Source organism: Eublepharis macularius, chromosome 8, assembly GCF_028583425.1.
Source record: "Eublepharis macularius isolate TG4126 chromosome 8, MPM_Emac_v1.0, whole genome shotgun sequence".
Taxonomy (NCBI): domain Eukaryota; kingdom Metazoa; phylum Chordata; class Lepidosauria; order Squamata; family Eublepharidae; genus Eublepharis; species Eublepharis macularius.
In genome coordinates this window covers 11739443-11761130 of record NC_072797.1, presented here as the reverse complement: position 1 = coordinate 11761130, position 21688 = coordinate 11739443, and the positions used below count along the sequence as shown (strand labels likewise).

The 21688-nt window shown below is 45.9% G+C and overlaps 1 protein-coding gene across 1 annotated transcript in view; it reads left to right on the top strand.

Annotated features, from left to right (window-relative positions):
* The window catches only part of LOXHD1 (lipoxygenase homology PLAT domains 1), a 222286-nt gene that overhangs the window by 36630 nt on the left and 163968 nt on the right, over nucleotides 1–21688 (top strand). The window contains exons 7-9 of the mRNA XM_054986641.1: nucleotides 2029–2152; nucleotides 14844–15094; nucleotides 19891–20026. Coding sequence (XP_054842616.1) covers nucleotides 2029–2152; nucleotides 14844–15094; nucleotides 19891–20026 — 511 coding nt within the window. The remainder of the gene's footprint in view (nucleotides 1–2028; nucleotides 2153–14843; nucleotides 15095–19890; nucleotides 20027–21688) is intronic.

Genomic DNA, 21688 nt, shown 5'->3' with positions numbered 1-21688 from the left:
AACGGAGTTCCAGCACCTCTTGAAAATACTCACGTGTCTGGTCTCCCCCAATCTCCAGACAGAGATCAGTTCCCCTCATTTCCCTCTTGAGAGTTCCGCCACCTCTTTTCCCAGAAAAAAATGCCCTGACTAAACTTATGTAAATATATTTCTTTAGATAAATAAACAGGTTTTGGTTCTGTAACTTGGATGAGAGCTTTCTGCGTGCTGTTTGTTTAGTTAATTTGCCTTAACTAAAACCCAATCGTTACGGACAGCTTGCCCTTTAACAGGCAGCTGTCTGATGCTCAGTTGTCTGGAAGCTCCACCCTGGAGGCAGAAAAGTAGGGCTTCCAAGCCCTGGGTCAGGAATGGGGATCCCCTACCCTGAGCTCCCATTCCTTGTTGCCTCTTGAAGTGGCTGGGGGGGGGAGGCGTTAAACGTTAAAATAAATAAAAGGTTTAAAATACAAATAAAAACTCATCACATGCTCACAGTGATTCCGCACACGTTGGATAATGCACTTCCAATCCTCTTTATAGATAATTTGGAACGGATTTTTTTGTGCGCGGAACAAAAAATCCACCTCAAATGACTGATAAAGTGCATTGACAGTGCATTATCCAACGTGTGCGGAATCAGCCTATGTCTCCACCACACCGCACCAATTGCCAGGCTTGCGATTGCCCAGTAGGCACTATTGGTCCCTCCCAGGCTTGGCCACACCATTGTAGGTTTTCTGGGCAGAGGGGGTCCACAGGGCATGTCCCAAGCCTAGCTTGGTATTAAGTATTGTGCGATTAACAGCTCATAACAACAACTTTATTGGAGACTGGAAGCAGAGGGACTGGAACCAGGCTCAACAGGAGCCAATTTATACTTAAGAAAACCGCACCCCTTTTTAGCAACAACCAATACAAAGCAAGTAGTTAGAATCCTTCGTTTGCATGAACTATATACAAAGTAACTATTTACAGCCAAGCGATTGGATTATAAGGCAACAGTTACGATTGGCCGTTGCCAGTGCAAAAACACCCAATAGCCATGTAGGCCTCAGGAGCCTTCGTTCAGACTCAAGCTCTAGCAATACACAACACTTGGGCCTTTAAAAGGCTCGAGGGAGCAGGCCGAGGAGGACAGGCCAGCTCTAGCTTCCAGGTCAGAAGGGAGGTAGGGGGAGAGCAGGTGGAATAGGGTGGTGCTCAACCTCCGTTGCTCTTAGGGTTGCCAAGCCCCATCCATTTCCATTTCCTGTTTTGGTTAAAGTTGGTGGTGGCACCTTTACTAGGTCGTAGTCCTTGGAACCTTCCCAGCCACGCCAGCTTTTTATGTCAGCTCAGACTCTTCTTGTAGCTGTTTGCATGTTTCTCATCCCTTCTTCCATAGTCTCCTTAATTCTTTCTCCAAGCTTATTGTTTGAGGAAGGAACAAGAGTCTAGTAGCACCTAGAAGACTAACAAAATTAGTGGGAGGGAATGATCTTTCTGAAGAAGTGAGCTGTGACTCATGAAAGCTCCTACCCAACCACAAATTTTGTTAGTCTTCTAGGTGCTACTGGACTCTTGCTCTTTTCCACTGCTACAGACAGACTAACACGGCTACCTATCTTGATCTGAGGAAGGAATTGACCTTTTATAAGAAGGGATCGCTGTGGACAATACAAGTGACTGAGCAGGTTTTAGATAGAAATAACATGTTGTCTATGTACAGTTGGTATGTTGGTTTACTTCATTTATAGTCTGCCTTTCTCCTTCGGATTCTCGACCGAGTTGTCCTTTCCTTGGACTCCTTTGTCCTGTGCTCTGAAAATCTTTGCCTGAGAGCCAAGCTACAAGTGACGCCTGACACGGGTTGGACACTTGTCATCTTCCCTCAAGTTTTGATGGGAAATGTAGGTATCCTGGTCTTGCAGCTGTAATGGAGAGCCAAGCTGTAAAACCAGGATGCCTACATTTCCCATCAAAACTTGAGGGAAGCTGACAAGTGTCCAACCTGTGTCAGGCGTCACTTGTAGCTTGGCTCTGAGTTCTGTTCTGCTTTCCCCCAAGGTCCTCATTGAAGACATTGGCAACAAAGCCGTTTATGAGTTCCCATGCTGCCGTTGGTTTGCCCTGGACGAAGATGATGGCAAAATTCAACGGGATATCCTGGTGGGAGGAGCGGAAGCTACCGGTAAATCTTTTGGGATTGAGACTAGGGAGGGGGGGATTTGGGAAGAGGGGATGTTATTTTATTTATTTATTTATTTATTTATTTATTTATTTATTTATTTATTTACCTTCAATTTCTATTCCGCCCTCCCCAAACTAGCAGGCTCAGGGCGGATTACATTCTATAAAACAGCACAATAACAATAATATAATTTTAAAAATTTAAATTAAAACAATATAAAAACAGTACTATAGAAGTATTTAAAAGTATAAAGAAGTCAGTGTGGGAGTAATCAGTTTATCAATTTCAGTCTGCCACCGAATCCGCCATATTAAAATTCCTTATGTAGTTGGTTAAAAGAAAGGTCGGTGGTAGATGCCACTAGCAGGGAGGGCGTTCACCTCTATTTGGCCGGTAGGGGCCCAGCTCAGCCTCCACCATACGCCTGGCGGAACAGCTCTGTCTTACAGGCCCAGCGGAAAGATAACAAATCCCGCCAGGCCCTGGTCACATTGGACAGAGCATTCCACCAGGTTGGAGCCAGGACTGAAAAGGCCCTGGCCCTGGTTGAGGGGCCAGGGACCACTAGCAGCTGTTTGTCACCTGATTGAAGCGTCCTCTAGGGCACATATAGGGAGAGGCGGTCCCACAGATACGCTGGTCCCTGTCCGCATCGGGCTTTATAGGTAAGTACCAAAATCTTGAATCTGATTCGGTACTCCACTGGCAGCCAATGCAGCTGATGCAATACTGGTATTATATGTGCACTACTAGGCACCCCGGTGATGACACGCGCTGCTGCATTTTGAACCAGCTGCAACCGTCGGATCAGACTCAAGGGAAGTCCCGCGTAGAGCGCATTACAGTAGTCTAGCCTAGAAGTGACCGTTGCCTGGATCACTGTCGTTAAGTCATGGGCAGAAAGATAAGGGGCAAGCTGCCTGGTCTGTTGAAGATGGAAAAAAGCAGATCTTTGATCATGCCTGCCCCTAAATCCCAGAAAGATAGTCAGCTGCCTTCTTCCATCGGCCATTGAGACAAACCCCCAGTTACATACCTGAATCTCTACAAGATAGATGGGTTCCATTAGTCGGGGCTGGGCGGTCAGGGCAGAGGCATACAAGACCCTCCTTGCTGTGGGGATGATTTGGCCCCCACCGCGATGGATGGCGTCAGCGTGGAGAGTGACATCGTGAATGTCAAAACGAACCCCCCGCATGTTTTCCTCACATAGGACACCCTCTTATGTTGGTGTTTAACTGTAAATGTTTTGCTATGGTAATTGTGTTCAACCATAAGGAAGGACAGGGTAAAAAAGGTAAAGGTAGTCCCCTGTGCAAGCACCGAGTCATTACTGACCCAGGGGGGACATTGCATCAGGACGTTTTCTTGGCAGACTTTTTTTTTTAATGGGGTGGTTTGCCATTGCCTTCCCCAGTCATCTACACTTTACCCCCAGGAAACTGGGCAGGGTAAAAACGTTTTAATAAATAACTTTAGAGACTATGAGCTGGATTCTTCATGCCTACAAAAATTCATGCAGCTCTTTACCAAGGGGGCGAACTAGGCTTGCCATTCCCCTGCCCAGGGTGGGGGACCCCCTGCTCCCATCTCCTCCCCCCGCCCCCACCTACCTGGCCAGCAGGGGTACGCACGCCCCGGGGTTCCCCCTGGGTGGCACAGCGCACCTCCGGGTGGCACAGTGTACCCCATGCCCTACCACAGCGCACCCCCATGCCTTGCCACATTGCACCCCCATGCCTCACAACATCACACCCCCACGCCCCGCCACGGCATGCTCCTGTGCTCCCAGGGCCGGCGCGCCCATAGAGGCCAGGTAGGCAGTGGCCTCAGCTGCGAAGGCCCTGCCAGAGGGGTGTTGGGGGTGGAGGGACGCCCCGTGGAGCTGGTGTGGGTGGCGTGCAGCTGCTGCAGCCAGCCAGCCCTGTGCTGCTGCTGCTGCCACATGCCCCCAGCTGGGCGCAGCAGCCACGAGCTGCTGCCAGGGCAGCGGAGCGGGGAGCAGCCTCTGCCCACCACCCCAGCCACCCACCGGCGAATGCCCTGGCTTGCACTGCGTGATGACGTCATCGAGCGATGACGTTATCGCGCAATGTGTGCATGCAGGACGGGTTGCCACAGGTGCCAGAGACACTGGCGCTGGCAGTGCGTGCTCCGCAACGGGCTCATTGTGATTCAGCCCTTTGGCGAATGCAGGAGCGCTCCTGGGCTGCCCTTTGACCCGCATGATGATGTCACTTCCCAGAAGTGACATCATGCATGCTGGGAGCCTGTGTGTGCACTATGTGCATGCGCGAGCAAAGACACTGAAGCTACCGCAGGGTAAGTGCCAGGATCCCAGTCTCCCACAGGGGGACTCAAGGGACCTGGCAACTCTAGGGTGAACACAGGCAAATCGCCCCCCCTCTTCTTCCTGTAGCAGCATCCTGCTGGCTCTTTAGCTTTTTAAAAAGAAAATTAAGAGCTCTTTGCTCCCCACCTATAGTGCACAACTCTCAGGTTTTAGAAAGGAAAAACAGCATCTCTCCCACTCCTGGAAGCAAGGCTTTCTCTCCTGCACTAGCGAAACATGCTCCCTTCTATTTCTTGGGGACAACATGTAGGGAAGAGTTCCCCAATGTGGTGCCCGGGGCACCCCGGTGCTCGCCAGTACTTCTCATGGAGCCTACTGAACTTTTCAGAAAGTGTGTGGCGGGGGAGGGGGCAGATTGTAAGGCAGGATTCGTTACTGTCTCCACTCAGTCACATGAAAGTTTTCGTTTAGAAAATTTTTATTAGATGAGAATATTAGTACACAACTTTCAAATAGCATCTCATTGTCCTTTCCCCCGCCCTTTCCCTCCCCCCTTTTCCAAGACTTCCAACAGCTTTCCAACCCTATAGCCTAATCTATTCCCAGTCTATCCCCTTTTTCTGTAACTCCTTATCTCATATTTACTTACTCTTTTATTCAACTAAGCCCTATCTATTAACTTCAAAAATATTGTTATAAACTTAAAATCTATTATCTATTACTTTATATTAACTCCACATATATTTAAATGTAAACTAACTAACAGTCGGATAAAATATCTACTTTAGTCATTCTAACAATATCTATTAACTCTAAGTCCACTTACATTTGGGCTAACAATTAGCTAATACTTCACTTCATATGGTAAAGACTCTATCTCTTCTAATAACAAATCCATTCTAATAATTTTCAAATTGCCATAGTTCCCCCTTTACGTCCCACTTCTTTTATAAATATGTTTGCAATCTTCCCCAGTCCGTAAAAAATTCCGCTGGATTCTGATCTCTCAGCTTCCTTGTCATTTTAACAATTTCCGCCATGTACAGCAATTTATGCATCCAATCTTCAATAGTTGGTATTTCTTGCACCTTCCATTTTTGCGCATATAAAAGTCTAGCTGCCGTCGTCATATAAACACATGAAAGAGTTTTTCATTGGAAGATGTGGAGGATGAATATGGGCTTTTCCTTAGTCAGTGTGTGATTCCCTTCTGCTTTTACGATTTCCTTCTTCCTAGGAGATGTGAGGAGGGAGGTATTCTGTTTGGCTCCACCTCCTGAGGCAGCCATTTTGAGTTTGGCTCTGCTTCCTGTGGAAGCCATTTTGGGGTGGTGCTCACCACTTCCTGTCAAATTGTGAAAGATGCCTGCAGCCTCAAAAAGCGTGTGGATCCCTGATCTAGGGCTATGTTAAGTGTGGTGAAAAGCATCCAGTAAGGAAGATCTGATGGGAACATGGGGGATTACACAGAAGAATGCTCTTATCGGTTGAAAAAGTTAAATCATAGACTTCAAAGTTCAGAGAGAAACTTTCAAAAGCAGATGTCTTTTTAGACAACAAGCAAAGGTGAGGGAAGGTAGATAGTAGACCCATGATAGACCTCTGATCAGTTTTTGAAAGATCACTTGTTGGTTGCTGGGTTTCATGCCAAAAAATTACTGATAGTTGAAATTCTTCCACCTCTTTTGATAATAGTCATTATCTTGCTAAGTTTCTTGAAGAAATTTTGAATTCCCCCCCTCCCACAAAGAGTTCTCTGAAGCTCAAATTTCAGCAGAGACAGAACCACCTGCAGGCACAATATAGACTGGAAATAGGATCGCCAGTTTAGTGTAGTGGTCAGTTTGGTGTACTGGTTAAGAGCAGCAGGATTGTAAACTGGAGAGCCAGGTTTGATTCCCCATTCCTCTGCTTGAATCCAGCTAGGTGACCTTGGGTCAGTCACAGCTCTCTCGGAGCTGTCTCAGTCCCACCCACCCCAAGGTGATTGTTGTGGGGATAATAATAACATACTTTGTAAACCTTTCTGAGTGGGTGTTAAGTTGTCCTGAAGGACGGTACATAAATTGAATGTTATATAAATCGGATGTTATTATTAACTTCACGTGGGGAAATTCCTGGAGATTTGGAGATGCTTTGGGATGGTAGGATTGATGAAGGGGAAGGAGCTCAGTGGAGAGTCCACTTTCCAAAGGATCCATTTTCTCCAGGGGAACTCCTCTGTTTTCTGGATATCAGCTGTAATTTGGGGAGATCCCCCAGGCCCCACCTGGGGGTTGGCAACCCTGTTTGAGAGCTCATCATTCCACTGCACCAAGGCCATTTTTGACCACTCTGGGACAACATTTAATCTTTGAACAGCCTTGCTGGCACTTCTCAATCATATCCCAGACAATTTACAGAGAAACAAATAAGTCTTGCCAGGTCGAAATCTGGCAAGAGACATTCTCTGCATATTGCTGTTAACTGTGGAACAGATTATTACAAAGCCCTTTTGAGTAGCCAAGGCCTTTTCTGGTAAGGGAAACTGATGCTTTGAAGGTTGCCCAGAACTTCCTGCCCCCTGGGGAAAGAGGGAGCACAGAGCACTATTTTAGGCCAAGAGGCATCTGGGAAAACCACAGGCCCACTGAGGCGGGCTACTGGGAAGTTGTGCTTAATTCAGACGTCTGCCGGTTGAACAGCGGCTTCCGTCATGTGAGTCGCCCTTTCTAAGTGGCTTAATTATTTATTTGAGTCATTGGCGGATATGCTGCCAAGTAGTTCCATATCAGTCAATTTTATGCTTCTCGGCTGAGTCTTCCTTCTCCATTTCCTGGGGTTCTATCACAGCACAGGCCCCAACACTGGCACTTTTTAATTGTCTGGCTTAATTAGAGCCCCCGCAAATAAATGTCTTACCCTCTTTGGACAAAATCAGCAATGAACTTACTTAGCAGCCTGCCACAAAGGCAGCTGGAGCCTTTCCAGGAGGTTTTATGTAGCCTTGCTGATTTTTTTAAAGCAGAAAAATGAAGAGATGGTATTTGTGTTCTTGCCTCCCCCCCCCAAAAAAATTCACCCCAAGTAGGGTTGCGAGGTCCCCTTACCCTTTGTGCGGGAGGTTGGAGACCTGGCACTTACCTGAGTGCTGCCCAGCAAGCGCTCCGGGCCTGCCCAATGATGTCACTTCCAGGAAGTGATGTCATTATGCAGGCCACGTGATGCCTCTGGGAGTGCCCCCGTGTTCTGCAGCGCGCCAAACTGGACCTGAATCGGCCTAAATCGGGCCAATGTGGAACACGGGGTGCTGCCAGGGCTGTGCGACGGGTCTCGCAGTGTTCCTGTGCTTTGCAGCGGCCCAATTCTGCTACCGTGGAGCGTGGGAGCACTACCAGGGTGGCACAAAAGGCCCTGGAGTTCTCCTACACTCCACAGCAGCCCGATTCGGTCTGAAATTGGCTTATTACAACTGATCTCCGAACTACAGAGATCACTTTCCCTGGAGGAAAAGGCTGCTTTGGAGGGTGGACTCTGTGGCATTAGACCCAGGGCTTTTTTTCAGGGGGAACGCAGGGGAACGGAGTTCCCAAACCTCTTGAAAAAGGTCACATGGCTGGTGGCCCCACCCCCTGGTCTCCATACAGAGGGGAGTTTAGATTGCCCTCTGCACCGCTCATTTTCTCCAAGGGCAACTCACTGAGTTCCACCACTTCTTTTCCCAGAAAAAAGCCCTGATTAGACCCCACTGAAGTCTCTTCCGTCCCCAAACTCTGCCTTCTCCAGGCTCCACACCCAAATCTCCAGAAATTTCCCAACCCAGAGTTGGCATCTATCAAGTAAATGTGGACTGGAAGGACAGGAGCCAAAGGAATATAGAATATAGAAGCAGGAAACATTCTGGGTCTACCTCGATTGAAAGATTGCTCAAGCATAGGGGCGGGCAACCTTTTATAATTAAAGAGCCAAAGTATGTCACGTTTCAGAAGCAAGAGATCAAGAAAGAGCTAGCATAAGAGAGCCTGTTTGCTTCTCTTAACAGAGCTGGTAATTGGTGTGTTGATTAATAATCCATAAAGTTTCTGCAGCTTGAACACTGAATCCTGCAAGTCTTTTATTAGGAAGTGGTTCACATGAGATCTCACAATAAGTAATAAATATACACACGAGCACCCGGCATGACTGATTTAGTACACTGGCACAAATCTGCGCATGGGTAGCACTTGGGTTTCTGGCAGAAGTTTTCCTCTATCATTTCCATTTCTGTAAAGCTTCTCAAAGAAGCCCTTTAGTCCCATAAAGATCTTTGGAGAGGATCTCTATGAAGCTCTTTAGTCCCATAAAATCTTTGCCTGCTGTTCCTTTCACATACTGGTTATTCTAGCATTCCACCCCCCCCCTCCAAAACGCATTAACTTAAACATTTCATTTTCTTTTTAAAAGAGCCATAGGTGGTTCTATGCCCTGACCTGGATAGCCCAAGTGAGCCTGATCTTGTCATATCTCAGAAGCTAAGCAGGGTCAGCCTTGGTTAGTAATTGGATGGGAGACCGCCAACGAAGACCAGGATTGCAGAAGCAGACCATGGCAAACCACCTCTGTTAGTCTCTTGCCATGAAAACTCCACCAGGGGTCGCCATAAGTCAGTTATGACTTGAGGGCACTCTCCACCACAAGTGGTTCTATACTGGATCACATTTAGCTCTAGATTCGTAGGTTGCAGACCTCTGTTGAGGCTCAGTGGAAGATCCTATGTTTGGCATGCATAAAGTCCCGGGGTTCAGTCTCCCACATCTCCAGTCAAAGGGACTAGGCTGTAGGTGATATGAAAGGACCTCTCCACGAAACCTTGGAGAGCCACTGCTCGACAATATGACGGATGAATAGTCTGATTCAGTAGAAGGCAGTTTCACGGGCATGCGGGAAAACCAGCTTGTTTAGAATCAACGCTTCGAAGCTTTTAGGTGTTATGTCTGAAAATTATATGCCAGCTGCCGAAATGGCTGTCTCTAAATGCCAGGGTCTGGAGGTATTGGCTTGTGTGCCTTCCCTTCTGTTCCCCCCTGGGACGATATGTTTGCTTCCCTTTAAAAAGCACTGAAGATGAAAATCGGTGCAGTTCTGATCGGAGTACTTATTTATTCAGTGCACAGCTGCCTGGATTATTGAACTGCTGCTCAGGTCTCCATCTTCAGTGACTGTGCAATGGAGGCTGTTGTTAGAAGACCCCTGCTGGGGACTTTCAACCTCATATACAATTTAACAAGGTGAAGTCTCTGCAGAATAAAGGCAACCATTATTTGCAGGTCGCTGCAGGCAGCCTTAAAAACCCCTAAACCTCTGCCTAACAAAGTGGCGCTTGCATTTGGTTTGTCTTCAGATTGGTGCATGAAGAAGTAACAACTACGGTTAGTTCAGGGTTGTTGCAGATCTTCCTTTTGGGGGACCAAATGACAAGGGATGCTGTAATTCCAGGACTGGATCCTCCAATTAGAAAAAGCTGTATGGTCATATAGGCTCACACAAAATCCAAAAGCAAGAATGAAACCCAGGTAATACCTTTTATTAGGTCCAATGAAATTGAAACCAAACATTGTGCAAGCTTTTGAGCACACATTGGGCAGGATGTTACAACATTTAAAATGATAGAATGGTAGGCTCCAACGATATGTGATAGATGTCCCCAAGTTTGGTGTAGTAGTTAAGAGTGTCAGGGCTCTAATCCGAAGAGGCAGGTTTGATTCCCCACTCTTCCGCTTGAATCCAGCTGAGTGACCTTAGGTCAGTCACAGCTCTTCCAGAGCTCTCTCAGCCCCATCCACCTCACAGGGTTACTGTCATGAGGATAATAATAACACAGTTTGTAAACCACTCTGAGTGGGTGTTAAGTTGTCCTGAAGAGCAGTATATAAATCAAATGTTATGATATTATTATTAAGTTGGCCTGACTGATGCACTACCATTTTAAAATGTAAATTCCCAGCCGGGTACTCCTTTAAACTATGCTGTGGGGGTCTGATTCTAGTCAAGACCGCTGTGCTCCTAGGGTTGCCAGTCTCCAGGTGGTGGCTGGAGATCTCCTGGAATTACAAGTGATCTCCAGGTGACAGAGATCAGTTCCCCTGGAGAAAATGGCTGCTTTAGAGGGTGGACTCTAGGGTATTATACCATTCTGAGGTCCCTCCCCTCCCCAAACCCCACCCTCTCCAGGCTCCACCCCCCAAATCTCCAGGAATTTCTCAACCTGAACCTGGCAACCCTATGTGCTCCGGGTGTGGGGAGAGCATCCTGGCTGCTTCCCATGCTGTTTTTCCTCCCTGTTTCCAGGTGAAAACTCACTTTTTAAAATGGGGGCACGTCTAGTTGGGCCCCTAGAAGGCAGTTTTCTGGGGCCATGATCTTCAGGCCTGATCTTACAGATCATAAAAGGTATTACACAGATTTCACGCTTTTGTGTTTCATTCTTGTGTTCCAGTGTGCAGTTTAGCCTCAAAAAGAAGGCGGGTGGGGGAAATTCTGATATGGATAGAACCTGAAGCATTGAGAAAGGGAAAGTTCTTCCTCAGTTCCCCTGTAATTTTCTTGATCAAAAAATCCCCCCTCCAGTTTCTTTGGCCATATCATGCCCACCTTTTCCCAGGCTTTGTGCTACCCAGCACAGTGGTGGTGGGCTGTTTTCGAACAGGGAAATGGTGCAAAGAGTTAAAGCCCTCCTTTCCCTGACCCCCCCTGGCCCTAAATCATGTCTTGAGTCTCCACAGTTGATTTTTTAGAGCCAAATTATATGCTGGACGTTCTAAGAATGGCGTCCAGCATTGTGTCTATGTTGACCTCTAAGCAGCCTTTTGGAAGATGTGTGCAAGTTGTAGCCTGGTTGTGACTAGAAGCATGGATTTTTAACTTTCCTAGACAGCATTCATGCAGTGCTTCAGACAACTATAAGCACAAAGGAACAAGAGTGTAATGATGATAGAAATATCAAGTGTTATAGCTGCACACACGTAATAATAAACCTTGGAAGGGGCTGTGGCTCATTGGGCAAGCCTCTGCTTTGCATGCCAAAGGTCCCTGATTCTAATCCCCACCAGCTCCAGTTAAAAGGACTAGGCAGTAGGTGTAGTGGTTAAGAGCGGCAGGACTGTAATCTGGAGAACCAGGTTTGATTTCCCACTCCTCTGCTTGAAGCCAGCTGGGTGACCTTGGGTCAGTCACAGTTCCCTCAGAGCTCTCTCAGCCCCACCCACCTCACAGGGTGTTTTGTTGTGGGGATAATAATAACATACTTTGTAAACCGCTCTGAGTGGGTGTTAAGTCACCCTGAAGGGTGGTATATAAACCAAATGTTGTTTTTGTTGTTCTGCTTGAGACCCTGGAGAGCAGCTGCCAGTCAGAGTAGACAATATTGACCTTAACAGCCCAGGAGTCTGATTCAGTATAAGGGAGCTTCATGTGTGTTCATATCGGTATTACATACCGACAACGACAAAAAAAAATCATACACATCTGTTCTTCACCATAGATGATCATAGATAAAGATTCCAATTAACATACACTATTAACATAGGCCGTTTTCATGCATCTTAAACATCGCAGAAAATAGCACAAAACTCACGGAATGCGGCATCTTCATGGCGCAATTTCTGACATCACCCCGTCATAATTCCGTTTTCATGGCGCGATGACATCAGAAATCGCGCCATGAAGATGCCTCGTTCCGTGAGTTTTGCACTATTTCCCGCGATGTTTAAAATGTGTGAAAACGGCCATAGAGGAAGAATCCAAATACTATGTATAATTAGTTGTAAATTAATTGTAAATCATTACATAATTCTGCTCAGAAGAAGTAATGTTTTCAACAGTCTTTATTATTATTTTATTTATTTTACAGAATTTAGACCTCACTTTTCTGACCTCATCCAGCGGCCACCAAGGCAGCTAACAGATTAAAAACATACATAATAAAAACACACCTTAAAAACTATTAACACCAAACAAAAACACATCCTTCAAACAATTAAAATCTAATTAAAAGACACATATAGTACAATAAAATACACATACATTAAAAAGACAACTAAAATTAATAATAAAAAGCAATGTATGTAATGTGTTAATGTTTCTTATTGTCATTCATACGGAAAAAAATTGTCTTTCATGTCTTCATTGATCCAAAGAAGATTTCAGAACAGGATGGATACTTTATTACTAGATTCCTGAAATAATTATTCATAATTATACATGCTATTTGGGTTCCTATGTTAATAGTATATGCTATCTGGAGTCTTTATCTATGTTCATCTCTGTTATTGGTGTGTAGTAGCAGACCTATAAAATTGTTCAATCTTATTGCAGTAGCATTTGGCGGTTCAGACAACTGGTGCGTCTCCTGTAGCTTTTATCACTTGAGGGCAGACAGAAATCCAGCAGAAGTAGTTTTTCTACAATTTTTTTAAAAAATTAAACTCAGTTTTTCCAATTTCTGTCTAAGGCTGTCTTAGGCATCTGTTGCCATCAATTACTGATAGACCAGCATCCTCAACGATAAATTAAGCGTTTAGCAGCAATTGAAATGTTCCTTCTGGACCTGTGTGGGTAGGGCAATATTCTCCTCATCCTTCCAAAAACCCAGATAACCAACTAAGTTAACTCTTACTGCTTCTTTCTTCTGAAATTCTGAAATTCAGCATCCCCCCAGATTCTTTGCAACAGAGTGATAGAATCGTAGAGTTTGAAGGCCAACGGGTCCAACTGCCTGTTTGATGAAGGAAATCCAAATCCAGGAAATCCTGGAGAGATGGCGGTCCAGTAGAGTTGCCGACCTCCAGATGGGTTTTGGAGATCTTCTGGAATTACAATGGCTCTATAGATGACAGCGATCAGTTCTCTGGGAGAAAATGGTTGCTTTGCAGGGTGGACCCTATGACATCATATCCTGCTGAGATCCCTCCCCTCCTCAAACCTCTTCCCTCCCCAAGCACCACCCCAAATCTCATGGAATTTCCAAACCCTATGGTTGGCAACCCTATGGTCCAGATTTTGCTAAAGAGAGCTCGCCCACCCTGACTGTCTGTGTTGCTGAACTGCTCTTATTGGCTGATTCCGCACACGTTGGATAATGCACTTTCAATGCATTTTAATCAATTGTTTGAGGTGGAGTTCCAAATGATCTGTAAAGAGAATTGGAAGTGCATTATCCAATATGTGCAGAATCACTCAGAATTAAGAGTTTTCTCCTGATGTTCAGATAATTATTGAACACTTCATCATGTTCAAATAACTCATTTTTGTATTATTTTGCACCTGGGAAGTTTTGTAGCGGAAGCCCTGTACAGTTTTGTGAGGCAAGGGTGTTTACGGCAGTACTTATTTCTTTGCAAATATACAAACTCGGCATGGGAAATAGTGTGAGTCTACAAAGTAGATTCCCCTCAAAGCAAACAGCATCTACTTGGAGACTTCCTCCTCCAAAGCTCTTCCACGTAACTCTGACTTCTATCTCCTTTCCTGGCAATACTCCAATTTCTGTTTTTCTCCAGCCTGCACCAGAGTATGTGGGATGTGTTCATAGTGTGAAGCCGCTGGCTCTAAAAAACCCTTGATGTTGACTGAAGCAAGCATCCTCTAACCCACAGTGCTCATTGTAAACATGTTAAACTATTAATGGATACATGAGATTAGGGGAAAAGGTTATTTCTTCCCTAGTTGATCAGGCAATAATGATTGTCTCTTGGGCCAAGAATATGGGACTTGAAGAGTCAGTGGAGTAAACTTGTCATTGGATATTCTGGGTCCATGATATAGGGCAGGTTATTTAACATGAAAAAGAACAAGAGTCCAGTAGCACCGATAAGACTAACAAAATTTGTGGTATGGTATGAGCTTTTGTGAGTTACAGCTCACTTCTTCAGATACTCATGAAAGCTCATAACCTACGACAAATTTTGCTAGTCTTATAGTTGCTACTGGACTCTTGCTCTTTTCTACTGCTACAGACAGACTAACATGGCTGCTAGAGGTGGGCATGAATCAAAATACAAACAAAAGTTCATCATGAATTGGGCCTCGTTTGGTTTGTTTTTCTGTTCGTCAGTGCAGAAAGCATGGCACTAATCAATTAATTTCCTAGGCAATGGGGGCGGGGGTGGAATCTGGTTTCCACAGACCTTCTGCTGACCCGGAAGTGAAATATTCATGAACCAAATGAACCGGTTCACAAACTAGGCAATTTCATACAGGTTCATGGTTCGAGAAACACGACGAACCACGAACCATGATGAACCACCGTTTTTCCCGGTTCATGTCCATCTCTAACGTCTACCCATCATGATGAAAAAGAACAGCAAAACATTTAACAAGTGACAATAAGTAAGTTCTAATTGCTTGTTGCAGACTGAATCTAATGCATCTTGTACCATTCAGGTATGGTTTATAATGTTGCCGTTATGACTGGGGACATCAGAGGTGCCGGGACTAACTCCAAGATCCACATCGTCATGCACGGCTCCAAAGGATTAAAAAACAGTGGGAAGGTTTTCCTGGAGGGAGGCGAGTTTGAACGTGCCCGGACGGACCTCTTTAACATCGAGATTGCTGCTCTGCTCAGTCCCTTGAGCCGTGTCTCAATTGGGCATGATAACTGTGGTGTCAGCTCTGGCTGGTATTGTGAGAAGGTGAGAACAGGTCACTTAACGCCTTCAGACAGCTGTCCAATTGTTTTCCCATTTGCAGCCTAACCAGAGTGGCCTCAGAACATTTGGAAAAGGCTGCTGTTATTTCAATTACGAGGCTCTAGGTTAGCTGGTCAATACAACATATGTCGTGAATCTGATTTCTCCTAATGTATTCTGTGATGCTCCAGCCGGATGCAAAAATCTCTGATGTACTTGTTAAATCGATGGTTCGTCTGTGGTCACAGGGAGGGTAACTTTCCATACTATATGAATGTGCCCATAGAATTAAGCAGAGGGAGATGTAATGGCCATTCAATGCTGGGGCCGATTCAGGAATCCTGAATCTTTACAAATCGGGCCCAATTCGGGATAAAAATCCAAATCGTAAACCCAAAGCACACATCCCTAATTATTATTACTTGCAGTCAAGTGCAACTTTGGGGAACTAATGCTCTCAAATACCCCAGAGCGAGAATTGGCTTAGGAGTGTGGCATGAGACCCCTGCAGCCATTTTGTTCCAAGAAAACAGTAAAGGTAGGAAGGCTGACACCCTTCCCAGACTGATTTAGGCCCTAGCGCACTTGACCATGTTAGTATGTGAAGCTCTGTGCGATTGCAAGTCAGGTAGGGGTCCCCGTTTCTGGTGGGTGTCACTGTGTCATCTAGTTTGGCCCTGACTTGTAGCACAAGAGAAATCTCCTCACTTGAATTTGCCCTAATCTGCTTTGTTTTTTTTTCAACATTCTCGATCGTGTTGTTGGATTTAAAGGTATTACAAAAACAATACACTTGGAATTAATCAGAATTTAATTGGCAAGTTGACACGCAACATTAGTGTCTTGAAGTTGAAGTAGATTATCAGGCCAATCTTTTTGCTATTTTGTTGCAAGGATTTCCCACTGTGTTCAGTTGGATGTATTTTCTAGTAAGTATGCACGAAATTACAGCCTTAGGAGTGTTTGAAGTCCCTTAAAGCCACATCTTAATACTTTAATCTTTCATATTCAAATCTTGATCGTGTTTGTAATTTAAGCACAGTTTTTGTCTCAGTTAAAGTCTTGAAAAGTGTTTGATTTGATCTAATGACTCTGCTCCAAAAAAGTATACTTAGATTGCCAATAGTTTTATACAGGAGTGGTGTAATTGCAGTGGTAGTAAATGTCAGCTTTGAGTGGGATCAGTTTAAGGTCCATAATTGGCTAGGACCCTGATCTGGATAGCCCAGGTGAGCCTGATCTTGTCAGATCGCAGAAGCTAAGCAGGGTCAGTCTTGGTTAGTAATTGGATGGGAGACCTCCAGCGAAGACCAGGGTTGCAGAGGCAGGTAAGGTTGCCAGGTTCCTCTATCCTCTCAGCGGCAGGTCCCTCTATCCTCTCAGTGGGATGATAGGGGCCTGGAATTTATTGCTCTGGCGGCAGCATGATGATGTCACTTCCGGAAATGACATTGTTGTGCCGGCCATGGGAGCACTCCTGCGCTCCGATTTGGCCAGTTTAGGGCCAAATCGGAGTGCAGGGATGCTCCTGGGGCCAGCGCGAAGGGTGGGAGTGTGCGCATGGCACGTGCTCCTGAGTTGCGTGCCAGTGGCAAGCACAGTCTGGGAGTTTCCCCCCTCCTGCCGATTGCTCAGCGATTGGCGGATAAGGGGGGAAATCCCCAGGAGTTTGCCTGCCACCGGTGGGCACCCGGTAACCCTAGGGGCAGGCAATCGCAAACCCCCTCTGATAGTCTCTTGCCATGAAATCCCCACCAGAGGTTGCCATAAGTCAGCTATGACTTGACGACACCATTGGCTAGGAGGTTGTTGTAGGGCTGCCAGCTCCGGGTTGGGAAATTCCTGGAGATTTGGGGGTGGAGCCTGGAGAAGGCAGGCTTTGAGGAGGGAGAAACCTCAGCAGGGTATAATGACATACAGCCCGCTTTCCAAACCTGCCATTTTCTCCAGGGGAACTGATCTCTGTTGACTGGAGATCAGTTGTAATTCTGGAAGATTGCTAGGTCCCACCTGTATGTTGGCAACCATAGGTTGTAGAGAATTCAAGTTTTCCATCCTCATCTCTGAGGCCTATCTTAGAAAGTCGTTGTAAGGTTTACGAGCAATGTTGCCAACAACTTGGAGAAAAATGTCCTGCCCCTTTAATAGAGGCTGAATGTGTGGAAATAGAGAGTGAAGCTTTGCATGGAAGGAAGGTAGTTAAGATCACCTGGTAAATAATATCCCATTAAGTCTTTATTAAAAGGAGTGACGTCATTTGCAGAGGGCCGATTTAGTCCCCAAATGGGCCGAATGGGTCCCATTTGAGGCCCAAATTGGCCCGTTGTGAAGCACAGGTGCACTCCTGTGCCTGTGCAACAACGTCACTGGAAATAACGTCATTGTGCAGCTGTGGGGCAGTGTGTCAGTTCCTGCCAGGTAGATCCCTCAGCACTTCTCCAGGGAACACACATTGATTCCAGTAGAAAAGCTTTTATTAGGATCTTTATAGTTCAGGTCTGAACTCCATCACGGAGCTTGTTAGAAGTGACAAGGCAAAACAAAAAGTCTTATGTTACACTTGATTTTCCCGCGCTCCTGCAACTGTTCAGGTTTTGGCGCGCAAGTCTATACAGATCCTGTGAGAACCCTTTATAGTTATGGCTAACCAGTGAGTACACAATAATAGGTTCCCAGCGTCTGGGCGCAGTAGCCAGTGCTGGCATCTGGAGACTCCAAGGTCGTCTCCAGCTAGGAGATGCCTAGTTCTGCGAGATAACAGGAGAGGCCCATCCTGGGTCTGGAAATAGCAATTATAATATGGAAAGAACACGGCTAAGGAGAGAACACATCAGGTTAGCATTAAAGCATGGTAACTTCAATATACTGTGTGGCATCAGTGACATGACAACCAAACAATCGTGGCATGGCTGTACACAGACATGACACTGTGCACACTGCCCACATGCGAAACAAACAGGAAGGAAGGAAGGAAGGAAGGAAGGAAGGAAGGAAGGAAGGAAGGAAGGAAGGAAGGAAGGAAGGAAGGAAGGAAGTGAGCGCTAGGTCTTCCCACTCCCGCTTGGATGGTAAGGGGACCTGGCAAAACTAAAGGGAGACAATGTTCTTTCTCTTGGCAACCCTAATTTCAAGAGTTGTGGGAGTACTGAAATGAAGGGAGGGACACTGAGGTTACTGGGATGCAGCGCTTCTTGACTTCCAGGAAGAACGCCTTGGCAAGGAGAACAGCTGGATCCTACCTGCATGCTCCAGGAGGGACAGAACATGGAGAGCAGCTGAGCTTCCATTAAGGGACTAGATAGACCGCTCGTCTGATCCAGCAGGGCTCTTCATACGTTCTTATATTGGTCTGCTCAAGCCCCAAAAACCTCAGAGGACACCTAGGATTGCCAACTCCTGGTTGGGAAATTCCTGGATTGGGGGAGGGGGAATCCTGGCAAGGATGTGGTTTGTGGAGGGACCTCAGAAGGATATAGTGCTATAGAGTCCACCCTCCGGAGCTGCCAAGGAAACTGGTCTCTGTGGCTTAGAGATCAGCTGTAATTCTAGGAGATCTCCAGGTCCCTCCTGGAGGTTGGCAACCCTTTCTGAGAGGGAAATTTTCAGGCTGGGGCTTAGATTTTCAAATTGCTCCTGCGTTTCCTCAACCCCTCTCCCCTAGCTTGAATGTTATTATTTTTTTTAAATCTCACCCCTCCTCTAAAGAGCTCAGGACATCATAACCTGTTGCCCTCCTTCCATGTTATCCTCACACCACACCTTGAAGTAGGTTTAGCTGAGAGAAAATGGTCTGGTTACCCAGTCAACTTCATGGTTGAATGGGGATTTGAACGCAGCTCTCTCTAGTTTGGAAAGCCAATGCAGCTCTCTCTAGTTTGAACGCAGCACTCTCTAGTTTGGAGAGCCAGTTTGGTGTAGTGGTTAAGAGCGCGGGACTCTAATCTGGAGAGCCGGGTTTGATTCCCCACTCCTCCTCTTGAAGCCAGCTGGGTGACCATGGGGTCAGCCACAGCTCCCTCAGAGCTCTCTCAGTCCCACCCATCTCACAGGATGTTTTGTTGTGGGGACAATAATAACATATTTTGTAAACCGCTCTGAGTGGGCATTAAGTTGTCCTGAAGGGCGGCATAGAAATCGAATGTTGTTATTATTATTATTATTAGTTCTGGTCTGTTGCTCTAATCCCTACTAGTTCATGCTGGCTCAAGAAATCTTTTACAACAGCCCTGTCAGGCCATCATTATTACCCCCATATTACAGAGGTAAGCCCAGAGGCTCAGGGCCAAGCTACAAGTGACGAATGACACTTGAACAGCAAGTGGATTGAGTGGAGTGCAAGTGAACAGGGAGGAATACACTTGCCGTTCAAGTGTCATTCATCACTTGTAGTTTGGCCCTTAGGGCCAAGTAGTTTGGCTCCTTAGGGCCAAGCTACAAGTGACGAATGACACTTGAACGGCAAGTGGATTGAGTGGAGGGCAAGTGAACAGGGAGGAATACACTTGCCGTTCAAGTGTCATTCGTCACTTGTAGCTTGGCCCTCAGAGAGAGAGAGTGTGCATTGCCTAAGGCCACTTAGGGAGTTTGTGGTTGGAGACCTCTCGGATCACTTCTGCACAGCATGCGTTCACGACAGCTGTGCCAGCTACCTTGGACTGACCGGTGTCCTCTTCCTTTCTCCTTCAGAGAGCTATTATTTGCAGCACTGCGTGGGAACCCTGTCTCATAGCTGAGGTAATGGGTAATGAATTTGGATTGTTTATTGTGTCAGATTGTTTTTCCCCCCCTTCCCCCACTAGGTGGTGGTGTATTGCCCGTTTACTGGCATTGAGCAGACGTTCCCTTGCGGGAAGTGGCTGGATGAAGACGAAGGCGATGGGCTGGTGGAACGGGAACTCTACGAAATGCTCTCAATGCGCCAGAAGAGATTGAAAAGTAGGTGCCCGAGAGAGTAAAGCTCAAGGTGTTTTTTTTTTGCCCCAAACAAGGTACACTGTAAACCAGGTTCAAGCTAAGCCCCCTCTGGTATTGGGTTTGCCTTGAGACTATGGGCCAAGCTACAAGTGACGAATGACACTTGAACGGCAAGTGTATTTCTCCCTGTTCACTTGCCCTCCACTCAATCCACTTGCCGTTCAAGTGTCATTCGTCACTTGTAGCTTGGCCCTAAGGAGCCAAACTACTTGGCCCTAAGGGCCAAACTACAAGTGATGAATGACACTTGAACAGCAAGTGTATTCCTCCCTGTTCACTTGCCCTCCACTTGCTCTCCACTCAATCCACTTGCCGTTCAAGTGAATGAATGAATGAATGAATGAATGAATGTATTTGCAGTCAGAGACCATAACAATGACAATACATCCTTATCAGTCAATAAAATAATTAAATCCAGCATAAAAATGTAAAGGATATAAAAAAATACATTCAAGTGTCAAGTGTCATTCACCGTTCAAGTGTCATTCGTCACTTGTAGCTTGGCCCTAAGAGAGAAAGGAGGGAATAGAAATTAAATAAATAAATAGATAGATACTGCAAGGGTTTGGCTTGGCCTTTGCCCTCATTGACACGGCCCAGGAGGAAATGCCAGTCTCCCCAGGTACCATTGATGGCTGGGGGGGGGAGAGGGGGGCAGCCTTCAGGGGGAGCCTGGAATTTTCCTAGGATCTCAACTGATCTCCAATTGATAACGGAGCCGATAGTTGCTCCGTGGGGCAGTTTGAGGACACGAAATCAGCATTGGGTGAAACTTGAGAGCAATCCTATTATCAGTTGTTAAGTCAGCAATAGACTCGTTCTGGAAAGAGAAACACACTCCATCGATTTCAAATTGGCTCACCCGAGTTTGGGACCACTTTATCATGGAAAAGATTACTGATCAGGTTGCGCAAACAGAGTTACCGAACTACAAATCCTGATTCATGGAGCAATGGTTTCCGGTGTTGGAGTTTTTGACTGAGTTCGACTCCGGGAAAAAATCTGTTCCACCTAGCGACTATTACAATCTATTGCTAGATCGGTGACATTTTTATAATTTTTTTAGCAATTAATACAAACCAGAAAGTAAGCAAAAGAGAACTGCATTGTGTTTAAAGGACAAAACGGGAGGTGTGTGACAGTAACATCGGTTGTTGTTTGATGGAATAGTTATAATGCTTTCATTACAAGGTTCAATGCAACTACATTTAAACAAAGATTTTTAAAAAGCAGCATTAGGTAGGTGGTGAAAGTTGCTCCTCCCCGCCTGCTTTACTTGCAGATGGAAAGAGCCGTTGTGCGTCTGGCAAGTGCAAAACTCCTGTTGCGCGAGAGCTACAAAGTCCTTGTCTTATTCCCCAACAAACACAATGACTTGCAGTAAAGTTGTGGGGACAATAATGCCATACTTTGTAAACTGCTCTGAGTGGGCATTAAGTTGTCCTGAAGGGCAGTATATAAATTGAATGTTATTATTATTAGGTTATTATCCTAAGCAGAGTTACTCCAGTCTAATTCCATTGGAATCAATGGGCTTAGACTGGAGTAACTTTGCTTAGGATTTCACTGCTAATGTCATTGTGTAGATGGAGCCTCGTGTGAATACCTTTTACGTCAATTCCT